The sequence below is a fragment of the Mirounga leonina genome, unplaced genomic scaffold, assembly GCF_011800145.1.
Source record: "Mirounga leonina isolate KUSES-001 unplaced genomic scaffold, KU_Mleo_1.0 Mir_91, whole genome shotgun sequence".
Taxonomy (NCBI): domain Eukaryota; kingdom Metazoa; phylum Chordata; class Mammalia; order Carnivora; family Phocidae; genus Mirounga; species Mirounga leonina.
In genome coordinates, this window is record NW_023270839.1 from 19791000 (window position 1) to 19808484 (window position 17485).

Below are 17485 nucleotides of genomic sequence, written 5' to 3' on the forward strand. Positions count from 1 at the left end.
TGGTGGTTGCACAACACTGTGAATACACTAAATAGCACTAAATTGTATACTTTATCATCATTAATTGTTTGTTTTATGGTTCTCACCTCAATAATAAAGAAATTGACAATCACTGTTGTAAAGGATGCTCTGTGGTCACTTTAAAAAAGTCTACTAGTGGTGGTGCATACCAACTGCAAGCTTAAAAATTTTTTAGAAATATATTTCTTCTTACCTGAAATGAGAAGCTTGATTTAGGAGACAGCTATAGTCATCAGGAAGCTCTATCAAACTATTTCTTTTTCTAGGGTATCTAGAAATGTAATTTAAAAGACAATTTTACTTCTGAGTAAATAAGCCCATGCCAAAAATTGACCAAGTAAAGAGTATTTTAAAAATAACAAAAGGATCCATACTTGAAACCCACAGTAATTCCTCCTGTTGACTACATTAAATCCAAGTTTTTCAGCCTAGAATTTCAAATCTTTCATCATCTGGTTTCCTTTCCAAACTCAACTTCCACTATTTCCTAAGACTAAATTGTTCTAGCTAGATTTCCATGATGGCTAGGAAGGTAATATAAAGAACACAGCCTTTGAAATCAGACAGACCTCGCTACAAATCCTAAATTCTCTGATATCTGACAAGTCACTGAACCCTAGCCTGTATTTCCTGGTCTGTAAATAGAGGATGGACATATTATACTTTCTCAGCCATAAGGCATACCATCAATTTAATAACACATTTTTGAGATGGTGGGGAGAGAGAAATATAAAGATTCATGCTGATTTAAGAAATGTTAAATATAAATAATAGTATGGAGGAAACTCACAGCCGTTGAAGACTCAATAAGATATTGAAGTGGAACATAATACACTTAGTATTATGTTGAAAACATGTTTGCAAATATTATTATTCATTCTTACCACACAATACAGATACAGTAAAAGCCTTGCATGCATGCCCTGGGAACATCATCTCAATCACGTGGAAATTCTATCCTCAAACCCCAATTAACTTAAATTCTTTTTTAAAATTATTATTATTATTTTATTTGAGAGAGAGTGAAAGCAAGAGAGATCACAGAGGCAGAAGGAGAAGCAGACATGCTGCTGAGCAGGGAAAGCCTGATGCGGGGCTTGATCCCAGGACCCCAAGATCATGACCTGAGCCAAAGGCAGATCCTTAACAGACTGAGCCACTCAGGCGCCTCCCAGATCAACTTAAATTCTATAATTCCTTCTAAGTTCAGCTAAAAATTATCTCCTCTAAGACTAACTTTGCATCATTAAGAATCTTTTACTCTTTAAATTTCTATAGCATTAACAATATATTCCATATACTATTTTATGTCTTTAGTTTATGTACATAATTAGGTTGTAAATTACCCATGACCAAAAAGCTGTGTTAGGTCTTTTAACTCTCCTTAAGTATTTTAGCACCATGCTGAGGAAATAGTAGTTCTCTAAAAGGCACACAATGAACTGAAATAAAGGGAAAACTGTGTGAGATTAACAGTTTTAAAATAAGTACTGATCTTTTAAACTTTTCTCTCTTTCTTTTCTTGGTGATGTGAATACTACTGTATTTAAGTTATAAAAGCCGATCTATAATCTCTAAATCACTAAAGTTGGGTTAGGAGTAGGTAGCATATGTACATTTACAGTAAAGGGGAAGTTAGTTCAAGGGGTAAGAAAGATGAAAAGAGAAGGTGGCAAATGCACATTGTGTCACAATGTTTGCTTTAGCCATGGAAAAATGGTACTGATGTTAGCATTTAAGGTTGGGGGTCAATTGCTCTGCTTGTTTACTGATGCAATTCAACTGGAATAAAAATCCGACACATACATAACAGAAAGCAGGCCCAGGAGAGGATACAAAGAAAATAAGCATGCAGTCTGGTCCCTGGTGAGTTTACTGTTTAGTGCTTTGTGGAGCTGGCAGGCACACATGCACACACACAGCTGAGAGGATATTACTAGAGCAGACTTGCAGGAGGAGGTCACATTTGAATTTGTCTTTGAGGGAGAGGTGGATTTTGATTGAGACATAACTTAAGGGAGAGAGGAGGGCTGAAGAACAGTTTTGTTGGGTCATCTCTAAGTATACAGATCGGAAGGGAAGGGGAAGAGGGAATAGTTCTATTTATATCTTACTCTATTCTCAAAAGGAAAAAAGTGGTGCATAGGAATACTGTTACTACTTTCTGACTTTAATAAACCGGCAGCTCCAAGATGCCATCTCCTCCTGTGCCTTTTAATAAGCATGTACGAGGGGCGCCAGGGTGGCTCAGTCGTTAAGCGTCTGCCTTCGGCTCAGGTCATGATCCCAGGGTCCTGGGATCGAGTCCCACATCGGGCTCCCTGCTCCGTGGGGAGCCTGCTTCTCCCTCTCCCACTCCCCCTGCTTGTGTTCCCTCTCTCGCTGTGTCTCTCTCTGTCAAATAAATGAATAAAATCTTAAAAAAAAAAAAAAAAAAGCATGTACGAGCTTAAGGAAGAGGAGCTGGTGGGGTCAAACAATTTAAGAGGGAAAGGATAGCCACTCCAAGAAAAAAATCAACTGTAGGAAGAATCCAATTTCTGGCAAAGACCTAACAGAAACGTAGGAAACAATGTACTGAGTGAGAATGAAGAAGACAGACTGGAAAGCATGTTCCACAAACCAACTACTTTTGGAAACACAACCTGTAGATGGTTGAGGGGGAGGGGAGGATTGAGAAGTAAAACCAACCTGACTACGGTGCTTTTCTGCTTCAAACAGTTTAGTAACGCAGGATCTGCACACCACCTATATGGGGGAGCCAAGAGAAAAGCAAACAGGTCATCACAACTTCAGCGCAATGTTCATCAATGAGCCACCCATTCCAAATCCTTCTGTCCCTTCTTTCCATGTTCCTTCAGCTAGACTTTTTTTTTTTTTTTAAAGATTTTATTTATTTATTTATTTGAGAGAGAGAGAATGAGAGACAGAGAGCATGAGAGGCAGGAGGGTCAGAGGGAGAAGCAGACTCCCTGCTGAGCAGGGAGCCCGATGCAGGACTTAATCCCGGGACTCCAGGATCATGACCTGAGCCGAAGGCAGTCGCTTAACCAACTGAGCCACCCAGGCGCCCGCCCTCAGCTAGACTTCTATCTCACATCTTACCCCTTTGCTTTTCTTCCCTTCGTTTTTGTGTCTGCCTATTTATTTTCCCCCTTTCTTTTATTCATCTTTTTAATTTTTATTTATTTTAAGATTTTATTTATTTATTTGAGGAGACAGAGATAGCAAGAGAGAGCACAGGCAGGGAGAAGAGGGAGAAGCAGGGAGCCCGATGCGGGGCTCGATCCCAGGACCCTGGGATCATGACCTGAGCCGAAGGCAGATGCTTAACGACTGAGCCACTCAGGCACCCCTATTCATCTCTTTTTTAAAGGGTTAATCAATCAAAGTCTTGCTAGAAAAACAGAAACCATTCTGAAGATGGAATTTAATACCAGGAATTGGTAATAAAGGTGGCAGAAGGGCTGCAAATCCAATCCAAGGGCTGACAGAAGGAGAGAAAAAAGCAAGGCAACCCAAAGATTAGCCAATAACAGGAAGCCACCACCTCTCCCAGGCTGGAGGAACAAAAGGAAATTGTGGTGTTATTAGAGCCCAGGGGCTGGGGTCAATAGTGGATACTGGCAAGAAATGGCAGCTGCAGGGAAGAGTAGTACAAGGAATGGTAATCACGGTGGGACAAGTACAAAGTCCAGCTGCCCATGGCTGCTGGACTTATGTCTAATTCATTGAGTGTGTGAATTAGGAATCTCCTATATTTTTGTTACCCACTTTAATCAAGTCTAATCAATCTAAAAGCTTAGCAAATAATTTTAATTTAAAATTTCCAAACTGTATAATGACCCAACAATGATATTTTGCCCTCACAGTACCTCTGGAGGAGGGGTCTTACAGTATCCCAATATTCCTGAAAAAGCAGGAACAAATTTGTGGGTAAAGATAGATAGCTACAGAGTGCACTGTACTCTCCTTCTGCAGGATCTGCAAGAGAATAAAAATACATTTAATAAGCACATTATTCTTATCTGGTCAACCTGTGAATAGAATTTCTTCATTGTTTATGTTCATTTCTTTCTTTTTTTTTTTTTAAGATTTTATTTATTTGAGAGAGAGAGAATGAGTGAGAGAGAGCGCACACATGAGAAAGGGGAGGGTCAGAGGGAGAAGCAGACTCCCTGCTCAGCAGGGAGCCCGATGCAGGACTCGATCCCAGGACTCCAGGATCATGACCTGAGCCGAAGGCAGTCGCTTAACCAACTGAGCCACCCAGGCATCCCTGTTTATGTTCATTTCTATACTCTATAAAACTGGGTGACAAATAAGACACAGTGATTCTTTCAAAACACAAATCTGATTCATTCTCCTGATAAGGTTTCTCCAATGTCACACCACCAAAAGGGAAAAAACACAAAGTCCTTATCAAAACACATAAAGGCCCTACATGATCTGCCCCTGGCTGCCTCTTGAACCTCATCTCCTACCACCCTCGTCCTCTCATTATGCTTCAGCTACACTCATCTCTTTACTATTCTTTGATGATGTCAAACAAAGCCTTTGCATTTAGTGTTCCTTCTGCTTAGGAATACTCTTCCTTTAACTCTCTGTCCAGTTCAACCCCATCTTTATTTCAACATCTCTTTGCTCGAAGTGTCCTCAAAGAGCAGTCTTCTATGACTATCTACTAAAAGTATTACTCCAGCCCAGCACTCTCTATCCCCACAACCTGCTTTATTTTTCTTGGTAGCACTTATCACCACTTGACGTTGTATTACATACATTTATCTGTTTGTATACATTTAGTCTCCTCCCAGTAAAAGACTTAATCTTACTCACTGTTGTATTACAGCACCGGCTAGATAAATTAATACATGATTTTCTAAAAATGCAAACAACACATCTGTACAGACAACTACTTGGAAAGTAGCCCCCCATTTATAGGCATACTGTGGAGATAATTGCGGGTTCAGTTCCAGACTGCCACAATAAAGCTAGTATCAGAGTGAAGCAAGTCAAGTGAACTTCTGGTTTCCCAGGGCATATTAAAGTTATGTTTCTACTAGATTGTAGTCTTTTTTTTTTTTTAAGATTTTTATTTATTTATTTAACAGAGAGAGACACAGCGAGAGAGGGAACACAAGCAGGGGTAGTGGGGGAGGGAGAAGCAGGCTTCCTGCGGAGCAGGACGATGTGGGGCTCGATCCCAGGACCCTGGGATCATGACCTGAGCCGAAGGCAGATGCTTAATGACTGAGCCACCCAGGTGCCCCTAGATTGTAGTCTATTTAGTGTGCAAGAGCATTAGGTCTAAAACAACAATGTACAGACCTTAATTAAAAATATTGCTAAAAAAATGCTAACCATCATCTGAGCTTTCAGCCAGTCATAATCAATCACCACAGATCACCCTAATAAATATAATAATGAAAAAATTTGAAATATTGCAAGAATAATCAAAATGTGGCACAGACATGAAGTGAGCAAATGCTGTTGGAAAAATGGTGCTGACAGACTTGCTTGCCACAGGCTTGCCACAAACTTCCAATCTGTAAAAAACACAGTATCTGCAAAGCACAATAAAGTGATGCACAATAAAACAAGGTATGCCTGTATATAGAATCAGAACAAACCTTGATCAAATAAGCCCTACCGAACTAAGTTCAAGATAAAGAAGGTGATAGCCAGTAAAGCTGACCCGTTCAACTTAATCTCAAAGGACAAAAGCAAAACTCTCTGAACAATTTTGGTGAAGCTTCCAAATCATACAAACGTTCAGATTTTTACCCATACAAGGCCACAAGGAAGCCTTGTCTACTTTGATCTAGATTTAAGGCAAGTAAAGAAGAAAGGAAATGGTTGTTACTCAGATATACGTATCCTGGGTTTGTTCCAACAGGCCTCTCCTAGCAGCATTTTAGTTCTTTTGTAATAATCATATGTTCAAAATTCAAATAACAGAGTATACAATAAAGTTTTCCTCCTACTTAGCCAAAACATTCTCTTCCCTAAAGGTAACCAATGTTTCTAATTTTCTGCATATCCTTTCAGTTATATTGTGTGTGCAGACATCTTATAAGCTTAAGTACATGAACGATACATAGATAGGAGCCATGAGTAGGTTTTGCATATTTATGAGGCTAATCTCATTTTTGGTCTCACCTTTAACCTACACCAGGCAGAGGCACATATGTCGGGAGTGAACGCTGATGAAAAAGATAGGGAATAGAGAAGTGGTTCTTGCCTGTCCCCACCTTATATTTTTGAGGCTGAAGATAAAGAAAAGAAAAATCCCTTATTTGCTACTTTGAGATTTCATTTTCCTACTTACTGGTAAGCAGTTCTTCAGGTGGAGTTACTCCAAGTAAATAGTGGAAAAACAATGCAGCACAGCGAAGGTAAGGGGTGATGCCATTCTTCAATGAGACCCACAAATACCAGCCAGGAACACCACATCCAATGCAGCTGGGGGGAAATAATTCCAGAATAGAACAGAATACTGATCAGACTAAAACTCTAGACACATCCCCCTTTAAAAACACAGCTAAAGGGGCGCCTGAATGGCTCAGTCGTTAAGCGTCTGCCTTCAGCTCAGGTCATGATCCCAGGGTCCTGGGATCGAGCCCCGCATCGGGCTCCCTGCTCCGCGGGAAGCCTGCTTCTCCCTCTCCCACTCCCCCTGCTTGTGTTCCTGCTCTCACTATCTCTCTCTCTGTCAAATAAATAAATAAAATCTTTAAAAAAAAAAAAAACACAGCTAAATATTTAAATATTTTTTATCCATTTAATACAAAATATTTAACTGGCAGTAGCTTCTGTCTTTAAATCTTCTAAGTTTCCTAAAGAAAACCACAGACCTTGCATCTTTTACCATGTAGATTTTTAAGGCAAATAACTATTATCTTCATTTTCCTAACCCTTACGATGAAATGTGAATCAGATATATTTATCAATAACTAACCAAAGGAGTTAAGTTAGCTAAAAAAAAATTAATACTTTCTTGATTTCTGTATTCAAATTGGTGATTCACAGGGCAATGAAACTATTCTATATGATACTTATAATGCTACCACAAAAAAGTGAACCCTAATGTAAACTATAGACTTTAGTTAATAGCAATGTATTGATACTTGTTTGTCATCTTTAACAAATCTACTAATGCAAGATGTTAATCACAGGAGAAACCTGTGAGGGGAGGGAGTAAACGGGAATGCTTTGTACTTTCTGTTCAGTTTTTCTGTAACCCTAAAACAGCTCTAAAAAATAAAGTCTAGTAACACACACACACACACACACACACTCTTTTTCTCTCTCTCTTCTGCAACCCCCTCCACAACCTTCAGTGCCTAAACGAAAAACCAAAATGAAACAGAAAACCCAACTAAATAAAAAATGGTGAAGAAGGTGAAAACAAAGATGAGAGAGTGTGGTAGCAAGTGAAGCTCAGCAGGGCACTCCTATTATATTTTTGGTTTTAGCTTCTGCACTGCCAAGGTATTTCACATGTTAGAGAACAGTCTTAAAAAACCTCTATTTAGGGCGCCTGGGTGGCTCAGTTGGTTAAGCGACTGCCTTCGGCTCGGGTCATGGTCCCAGGGTCCTGGGATCGAGTCCCGCATCGGGCTCCCTGCTCTGTGGGGAGCCTGCTTCTCCCTCTCCCACTCCCCCTGCTCGTGTTCCCTCTCTCTGTCAAATAAATAAATAAAATCTTTAAAAAAAAACAAACAAAAAACCTCTATTTAGTAAAGTGCATCAACTGTATAGATTGCTTTAAAAGGATGACCTATTTTCTATTTTCTACATTTATTTAAATTCTAAATGCTGACATTTGTTAAAATTCTATCATTTTTTGCCAATGTTCCCAGAACAATTTACAAGAGTAAAGATGTATCCAAACTTGTTTCAGTCTCAGAAACAAACAAATGGGTACCTGTTATTTCAAAAACCCTCAACTAATTTTTAAAAACTGGAATTAAAATGATTCAAAAGTTATTCTGCCAAACAACTGAACTAAAAGGTAGAATTATTAAAACAACATTCAAATAGGTTGGACTAATGGGCTGCTACTCACCCATTTGTATATTGAGAAACTTCTGCCAAGAAAGAAGATGCAGAACGAGCCTCTTCACTCTCTTCTTGAACCTGAGCAAGGGGAAGATCTGAAAAAGAAATTCTGAAAGATAAATCTATGAATTTGCTATTCAATTTATAATTACACCTCAATTTCATGGTTCCAGGATAATAAACAATGTCAACTCAACTGAGGTTCTTTTCCTTGTTCTCAATCTAAATAGCTGATTTTAGGGCGCCTGGGTGGCTCAGATGGTTAAGCGTCTGCCTTCGGCTCAGGTCATGATCCCAGCGTCCTGGGATCGAGTCCCGCATCGGGCTCCCTGCTCCTTGGGAGCCTGCTTCTCCCTCTGCCCCTCTCTCTCTCTGTGTCTCTCATGAATAAAAAAAAAAAAACAAAACAAACTGATTTTATTTTATTTTTTTATGAATGGATAAATAGCTGATTTTAAATATTAGAACTGTTAGGTAAACTTTATCAGTATATTAGGTGAAGAAACAAATAGGGCAGAATCACATGGATATTTAATAAATATTTATCTCAGAGGTGCCTGAGTGGCACAGTTGGTCGTGTCCAACTCTTGGTTTTGGCTCAGGTTGTGATCTTAAGGGTCATAAGGTCGAGCCCTGGGTCGAGTGCTGCATCAGGCTCCATGCTCAGCAGGGAGTCTGCTTGAGATTCTCTCTCTCCCTCTCTCAAATAAATAAATCTTTAAAAAATAAATAAATATTTATCTCACTGTAATATGACCAGGTAAAGAAATTAGTGGTCATCTGCTCTGGGTTCCTAGGAGTCTTAGCTAACAGGTAGAAATTCAGACTCTAGAAAGGGAAGTAGGTTGCTGTCCTGCCTTCATGCTCAAGCAATGAAACACATTAAAAAGAACCTTGCGGGGTGCCTGGGTGGCTCAGTCGTTAAGCGTCTGCCTTCGGCTCAGGTCATGATCCCAAGGTCCTGGGATCGAGTCCCACATCGGGCTCCCTGCTCCACGGGAAGCCTGCTTCTCCCTCTCCTACTCCCCCTGCTTGTGTTCCCTCTCTCGCTGTTGTCTCTCTCTGTCAAATAAATAAAATCTTTAAATAAATAAATAAATAAAAATTAAAAAACCTTGTAAGGTAATTTTCCTCCATTAATCTATCCTTAAGGAAACCATCCTAAACCCTTCCAGCAATTGCTAACTCACCCAACAGAGTAGTTAAAACTCTGGTTAAGCCACTTAAGTTCTGTGAACTTCAGTTTTATTATATTAAAATGGGGATAAAAATGCCAACCTTGTAGTTCAATGTAAAAGATGGTTACATCCCATTTGAACAGCACTCTCTTGCTTCAAAAATGCTTTTTAAAAATATACATTAATTCATCTGAAAGACAACAATTAAAATTACCCCGTTCTTACTTTGGTTGGATATTGCTAGTTTTTCTCCTTTCCAATTAGGGTCTCTTTAGGAAATACATACTTTTTAAATTTATTTTTTATTTTTTTTTAAAGGATATAAATGGCTAGTTTATTTTTTTAAAAACATTTTATTTATTTGACAGAGAGAGAGACAGAAACAGAGCACAAGCAGTAAAACAGCAGAGGAAGAGGGAGAAGCAGGCTCCCCACTGAGCAGAGAGCCCGAAGCGGGGCTAGTTCCCAGGACCTGGGATCATGACCTGAGCCAAAGGCAGACGTTTAACAGACTGAGCCACCCAGGCACCCCTTTTTAAAAAAGATTAAAATATATTATCATATTGATATTTCAAATTTAAATATAATAGTTCAATATTTGTACATGATTGAGGTAAATTTTATATGCAATGAAATACACAAATATTAAAAGTACCATTTGATGAGTTTTGATAAATGCAAACACCCATGTAACAAGATTTTTTTAAATTAATAAACTTTATTTTTTTTAATAAACTTTATTTTTTAAAGCAGTTTTAGGTTCATTACAGAGCTCAGTGGAAATTACAGAGTTCCCATACACTTGCTGTCCCCACAAATCCATCATCATCTGTGACTATGGACACCTAGCACCAGCGTGGTACATTTGTCACAATCAATGAACCTATACTGATACATTATTATCATCCAAAGTCCACAGTTACCATTAGGGTTCATTCCTGGTGCTGTACATTCTATTGGTTTTCACAGATACATAGTAACATGTATCCACTATTATAGTATCATACAGAGTAGTTTCACTGCCCTAAAAATCCTCTGTGCTCTGCCTATTCACCCATCTCTCTCCCCTAACTTCTGGCAATCATGGTTATTTTTACTGTCTTCAAAGCTTTGCCTTTTCCAGAATGTCATATACAGGTGACCCTTGAACAACACCGGGGGCTAAGGGTGCTGACCCCTGGCACAGTAAAAAATCTACCTATTATCTTTTGATGCTCTAAAAACCTTACTAACAGCCTACTGTTGACTGGAAGCCTTACTGATAACATATCTAGTCAATTAAAACATATTTTATATATGTATTTTATATATATATGCTACATGTTGTATATTTTGTATGTTATTTTTTATTTTATTTTTTAAAAGATTTTATTTATTTGCCAGAGAGAGAGAGAGCACAAGCAGATGAGCAGCAGGCAGAGGGAGACGGAGAAGCAGACTCCCCACTGAGCAGGGAGTCTGATGCAGGGCTCGATCCCAGGACACTGGGATCATGACCTGAGCTGAAGGCAGATGCTTAACCGACTGAGCCACCTAGGAGCCCTATTTTGTATGTTGTATACTGTATTCTTACAATAAAATAAGCTAGAGAAAAGAAAATTTATTAAGAAAATCATAAAATACATTTATAGTACTATACTGCATTTATTGAAAAAAAAAACCCATATAAGTAGACCCTCTCAGTTCAGACCTGTGTCATTCAAGGGTCAATTGTAGTTGGAATCATATAGTATGCAGCCTTTTCAGATCTGCTTCTTTCATGAAGTAATACACATTTAAGCTTCCTCCATGCCTCTTCATTGTTTGAATGCTTGTTTCTTTTTGTGCTGAAGAATATTCCATTGTCTGGATGTACCACAGTTTGTTTATTCATTCACCCACTGAAGAACATGTGGTTGCTTCGAAATTTTGGAAATTATGAATAAAGCTGCTATAAACATCTGTGTGTAGGCTTCTGTATGGACATAGGTTTTCAGTTCATTTGGGTAGATACCACAGAGCACGACTGCTGCATCACACAGTAGGTGTATGTTCAGCTTTGTAAGAAAGTGCCCAACTGCATCTCAAAATGGCATGGCATTCCTTCCTTTCAGCAATGAAAATGAGAATTCATGTTATTCTACATCCTCACCAGTACTCAGTGTTGTCAGTGTTTTGGATTTTAACTATTCTTTTTTTTTAAAGATTTATTTATTTGACAGAGAGAGAGACAGCGAGAGCAGGAACACAAGCAGGGGGAGTGGGAGAGGGAGAAGCAGGCTTCCCGCGGAGCAGGGAGCCCGATGTGGACTCAATCCCAGGACCCTGGGATCACGACCTGAGCCGAAGGCAGACGCTTAATGACTGAGCCACCCAGGCGCCCTGGATTTTAACTATTCTAATAGGTGCATAGTGATATCTTGTTTTAATTTGCAATTCCCTAATGACTTATGATATTGAACATCTTTTCATAAGCTTACTTGCCATCTGCAGATCTTCTTTGGTGAGGTGTCTTTTACTTATTTTTAATCAGGTTATTTTCTTATTGTTGAATTGTTAACTGTATATTTTATAGAAGAGTTAATCACATGTGTCTTTTGCAAATATTTTCTCTTAGTTCGTGGCTTATCTTTTTATTCTCAACATTGTCTTTTGCAGAGCAGAAGTTTTTAATTGTAATGAAGTCCAGTTTATCAATTACTTCTTTAATGGACTGTACCTTTGGCTTTGTATCTAAAAAGTCACTGCAAACCTCAAGGTCATCTAGGTTTTCTCCTACACTAACTTCTAATAGTTTTATATAGTTTTGTGTTTTACATTCAGGCCTATCGACCATTTTTTTTTTTTTTTAAGATTTATTTGTGAGAGAGAGAATGAGAGACAGAGAGCATGAGAGGGAGGAGGGTCAGAGGGAGAAGCAGACTCCCTGCTGAGCAGGGAGCCCGATGTGGGACTTGATCCCGGGACTCCAGGATCATGACCTGAGCAGAAGGCAGTGGCTTAACCAACTGAGCCACCCAGGCGCCCCAACCATTTTTTTTTTTAATTAACCATTTTTAGTTAACTTTTTTTAAAAGATTTTTATTTATTTATCAGAGAGAGATAGAGAGCAAGCGCACAAGCAGGGGAAGCGGCAGGCAGAGGGAGAAGCAGGTTCCCTGCTAAGCAAGGAGCCTGATGCAGGACTCAATCCCAGGACCCTGGGATCGTGACCTGAGCCGAAGGCAGACGCTTAACCGACTGCGCCACCCAGGCATCCCCATTTTTAGTTAACTTTTACAAAGGTTGTAAGATCTGTGTCTCTGTCTTATGTGTGGGTGTCCAGCTGTTACAGCAACGTTTGTTGAAAATCAGGCTATCTTGGCTCCATTTGTCTTTGCTCCTTAATCAAAGTTACACAATACAGTTAACTGTATTGACGTGTATAGATTTTTTGGGCTCTCTATTCTGGTCCATTAATCTTTTGGTCTGTTTTTTCACTGCCTTGATTCCAGTAGCTTTATAGTAAGTCTTGAAGTCAGGTAATGTCAGTCCTCTGACTTTGTTCTTCTGCTTCAGTACTGAGTTGGCTATTCTGGATCTTTCTCCTTTTCATATAAACTTTAGAATCAATTTGTTGATATCCACATAATAACTTGCTAGAATTCTGGCTGGGAAATTATTGGGTTTTACTTAACTTTTCTGAATTTATTCTTTTTTTAAAGGTTTTTCATTTTAATTCCAACATAGTTAACATAGTGTTAGATTAGTTCCAGGTGTACAATACAATGAATCAGCCATTCTATACATCATTATTCAGTGCTCCTTATATGTGTACTTTTAATCCCCTTCACCTATTTCACCCATTCCCCCCACTCACCTCCCCTCTGATATGCTTTAATTATTTTTTAAAAGATTTTATTTATTTGAGAGAGAGAGAGCACTAACAGGGGGAGGGGCAGAGGGAGAAGCAGACTCCCTGCTGAACAGGGAGCCTGATGCGGGGCTCAATCCCAGGACCCTGGGATCATGACCTGAGCTGAAGGCAGATGCTTAACCGACTGAGCCACCAGGTACCCCTTTATTTTATTTTATTTTTTAAGTTTTATTTATTTAAGTAACCTCTACACCCAATGTGGGGCTGGAACTCATGACCAAGAGTTGCATGCTCTTACAATTGAGCCAGCCAGGTGTCCTTGATATGCTTTATTTTAAATGAGTACCCTCAGTTAATTATTTTTCAATAAGAATATCTATTACTTGAAGCATACTTCAGAATGCACAGTTCTGAATTTATTCTTATGTCTCCTCCTTCCTACATTGAAAATCTTGGGTCCCAGTGACATTAACACAAACACTTACTTGGTTTATCCTGAAAATTACCTAAATTAATTTCAAAATAACAATACTAGTACCTAATACCATTTGTACCACTAATATGAATTCAGTTTAATGATTTTTTTTTGCTAGTTCTTTTATGGTCAGAATAGATCCTATTAGGGAAATACAGTTGAAATACCGTGTTTTAGGGACGCCTGGGTGGCTCAGTTGGTTAAGCATCTGCCTTTGGCTCAGGTCATGATCCTGGGGTCCTGGGATTGAGCCCCATGTAGTGCTCCCTGCTCAGTGAGGAGCCTGCTTGTCCCTCTCCCTCTGCCCCTTCCTGCGCTCATGTGCTCTCTCTCTCTCAAATAAATAAATAAAATATATATATATTTTTAAGATTTTATTTATTTATTTGTCAGAGAGACACAGCAAGAGAGGCAACACAAGCAGGAGGAGAGGGAGAAGAAGGCTTCCTATGGAGCAGGGAGCCCAATGTGGGGCTTGATCCCAGGCCTCTGGGATCATGACCTGAGCTGAAGGCAGATGCTTAACGACTGAGCCACCCAGGCACCCCTAAATAAATAAAATCTTAAAACAAAAACAAAAACAAAAACCTATGTTAAAAAGACATTCACAGAGTCTTCGCTCAAATCTCTGACTCTCTACCTTACCTAGAGGCAACTCTTCAGTTTTTGGCTTATACTTCTATTGTTTCATTTATAAAAAATGTAAGTAAATATGAATATATGTAAGCATATATATGCATACATATACCTAGAATACCTTATACAAAGATATTATACTACAACTACTTTTCTGTACCCCACTTTTTTCACTTAGTAAGTATCTCCTAGGGATTACTTCTTCAGTAGATCTTGCTCATTCCTTTTTACAGCTGCAGAACATTCCATTATATGCATATACCAAAGGATATTCAACCAATCTCTGGGGTTTTTGTTATTCCAAATAATACCACAATGTGCATATATCCTTTCATATTTTTGCCAGTATAGCTTTGGGATAGATTCTTAGAAGTGGGGTTGGTAAGTCAAAGAATAAATGCATATTTAGTTTTGCTAGGCATTGTTCTAAAGTCACTTTAATTATCTGTTTTCTAAATTACCTGAATTTTCAGGAGCCCTTCTTGATCACTGATACCTAGGAAGCAGACCTTGCTTTCAACTAAGAGCAGAGTCTAAGAGAATAACTACATCATAATTCCATGATGTTATCATTCTAGCTGGAGGAATCAAGAATGGTTTCAAAAACAGGCTTATCAAAAGACTGAAAGTACTGAGGTGGGGCAAATATTGGAGACACTAATCCCCAACACTGAAATTAGGAAATCTGAAAAAGGGTACAGCAGGTCCAAATGGTTTCCCTGTATATTTGGAGAGCAGCCACAAGTTAAGAGAATCAAGTGGTTTAGCTAATTATCCCTTTCACAGCTCTTCTGACTTTTTATTTAAATAGCATCTATAAAGAAACATCTATAAAGATCATTCAACAAGAGATATAACATACAACTTAGAAATATATATATATGATTAATCACAATAATTAATTTTGCCAATAAACCATGGGTAAATATTATTTACAGTTAACAAGTGATGGGAGGTTTACCTGTGTCTATGGTAAGAAGGATCTGAAGCATGTGTGCCATAGTGATCAAATGGAAGAGATAAAGGTGGTTATAGGAAGAACTAATTGACGAAGGCTGCAGATCAACAGTGTCATCCCAATACAAGGATGGAAATGCTAACACAGCACCGACCTGTGAGAGAAAATGGACATCAACATGGGTGACAACAAAGATCAGCATGTGCTAATCTTATAACTATATGTATCAGATATTGCAGTGTGTTTGTGTGTGCTTTTTATAACCACCATATTTTTCCTAATTATTCAACAGAATATCTTAGAATATAGTGTACCGTAAATGGAGAACAAAAGTCATCACCAAACAGGTTATCCCTTTGCTGAAACTTCTTGTTCTAGGTAGTGGTCTCAATCCTCTCTGTGGCTCAGAAGATTCAACAATACAATAACTCGGGGAGCTCTTAAAATAACACTGATTCACAGGCCAGTCCAATCAAATCAGAATCTCAGGGTATAGGGAGCAGTTACTGGGATTCTTTTCAAAGTTTCCTCAAAGAGTCCAAAAGACAGGAGTGACAACCACTGGGCAGAGTCCTGGGCAATGAGGGATGGAGAATACTGGCTAACCCATATCCACAAACTCCATGCTCCTAACCTCATCAATGATCTCTCTAGAGAACTCATTTTGAAGGAATGAAGTCACTGCAGGGAGGAAAAACCTCTGCAAGAAACTCACAGAACAAGGGCGCTTGGATGGCTCAGATGGTTAAGTGTCTGCCTTTGGCTCAGGTCATGATCCCAGGGTCCTCCCGCTGAGCTGGGAGCCCACTTCTCCCTCTCCCTCTGCCTCACCTGCTTGTGCTCCATTTGTCTCTCTCTCAAATGAATAAATAAAAAATCTTAAAAAAAAAAAAAAAAAGAAACTCACAAAACAGTTGCCACCCATCCACAGGTGTTTGGGGGAAGCCTAGATGTGTCAATGGCCTGGTCCCCAACACCAAATAATCAATGATTTTAAGATAGCTCACACTGTCATTTACTGCTTATAATGTAAACAAGAAAAAGGTGGAGGAGGAAAGCATAATATTTATTTAGAAAAAGTCTGCTTGGAGGGGGAAGAGCAAGATGGTGGAGGAGTAGGAGACCTAAATTTCGTCTGGTCCCAGGAATTTAGCTAGATAGTTATCAAACCATTCAGAACACCTACAAACTCAACAGGAGATTGAAGAAAAGAATAGCAGCAATTCTATGAACAGAAAAGCGACCACTTTCTGGAAGGTAGGATGTGTGGAGAAGCGAATCCGAGGCAATATACGGGAAGATAGACCACTGGGGGAGGGAACCTCCGTCAGCCGGCTACCAGCAAGTGACAGAGCAGCAGAGCACAAAATCAGAACTTTTAGAAGTTCGCTCGGCTGAGGGACGTCACTCTGGTGGCTAAGCAGGGTGAGGGGGGGCGCGGGGGGGGGTGGAACCCTCGCTGGGACAGTGTGGTCTCAGGACCCTTGGGGTCACAGGAAGACTGGGGGGGTCTGAGCGTGGCAGAGTTCCCAGGTATCGGAGCCGGGAAGCTGGCTGCAGAGATGGAGCTGAGGAGTGGGCTCTCAGCTCAGGGTTGCCATAAACTGTGATCCGCAGCACAGTCGGGCCACTGCTCTTTGAGCAGGGACCCAACAAGCAGCAGCTCTGGGGAGACTACCCTTCCTCCCCCGGGGAGGAGTGGTGCAGTTCTGCTGGGTTTGGAGACTCCAAACGGGGTCGTGTGCCAGAGATAGAAACGCTCAGTCACCGGGTGGGTGAGCGCACGGAGTGCGGCCAGAGACCAGGGAGAAAGGAATGATTAACTGCTTTTCTCTGGCAGCGCACTGAGGAGTGAGGCCCCGAGCTCTTGGCTCCTCCAGGGTGGAGACTGGGAGGCCGCCATTTTTCTTCTCATCTTCCAAAGCTGTAAGGAAAGCTTTCAGGGAACAAAAGCTACAACAGCAAACCCGAGCAAATTACTTAGCCTGGCCCCGGGCAAGGGCACTGCAATTCTGCCTCGGACAAAGACATTTGAGAATCACTGCAACAGGCCCCTCCCCTAGAAGATAAGCAAGAACAGTCAGCCAAGACCAAGTTTACCAATCAATGAGAACAGCAGAACTTCAGCACTAGGGGAATACAGCACATAGAATTCCCCAATGATTCTTTAGTCTTTCAAAGTTAATTTTTTTTTAAGATTTTATTTATTTGACAGAGAGAAACACAGGGAGAGAGGGAACACAAGCAGGAGGAGTGGGAGAGGGAGAAGCAGGCTTCCTGCGGAGCAGGGAGCCTGATGTGGGGCTCAATCCCAGGACCCT

General features: G+C 39.9%; 1 protein-coding gene across 3 annotated transcripts in view; it reads right to left on the reverse strand.

The window, feature by feature from the left end:
- The window catches only part of UBR1 (ubiquitin protein ligase E3 component n-recognin 1), a 149906-nt gene that overhangs the window by 17174 nt on the left and 115247 nt on the right, over window positions 1-17485 (reverse strand). For 2 of the 3 annotated variants that reach the window (XM_034994128.1, XM_034994130.1), the window contains 6 exons: window positions 15168-15318; window positions 8090-8177; window positions 6350-6483; window positions 3897-4005; window positions 2713-2769; window positions 215-292 (listed from right to left, as the gene is read on the reverse strand). In XM_034994128.1, the coding sequence (XP_034850019.1) occupies window positions 215-292; window positions 2713-2769; window positions 3897-4005; window positions 6350-6483; window positions 8090-8177; window positions 15168-15318 (617 nt within the window). The remainder of the gene's footprint in view (window positions 1-214; window positions 293-2712; window positions 2770-3896; window positions 4006-6349; window positions 6484-8089; window positions 8178-15167; window positions 15319-17485) is intronic. The other variant, XM_034994129.1, reaches the window with a different exon arrangement.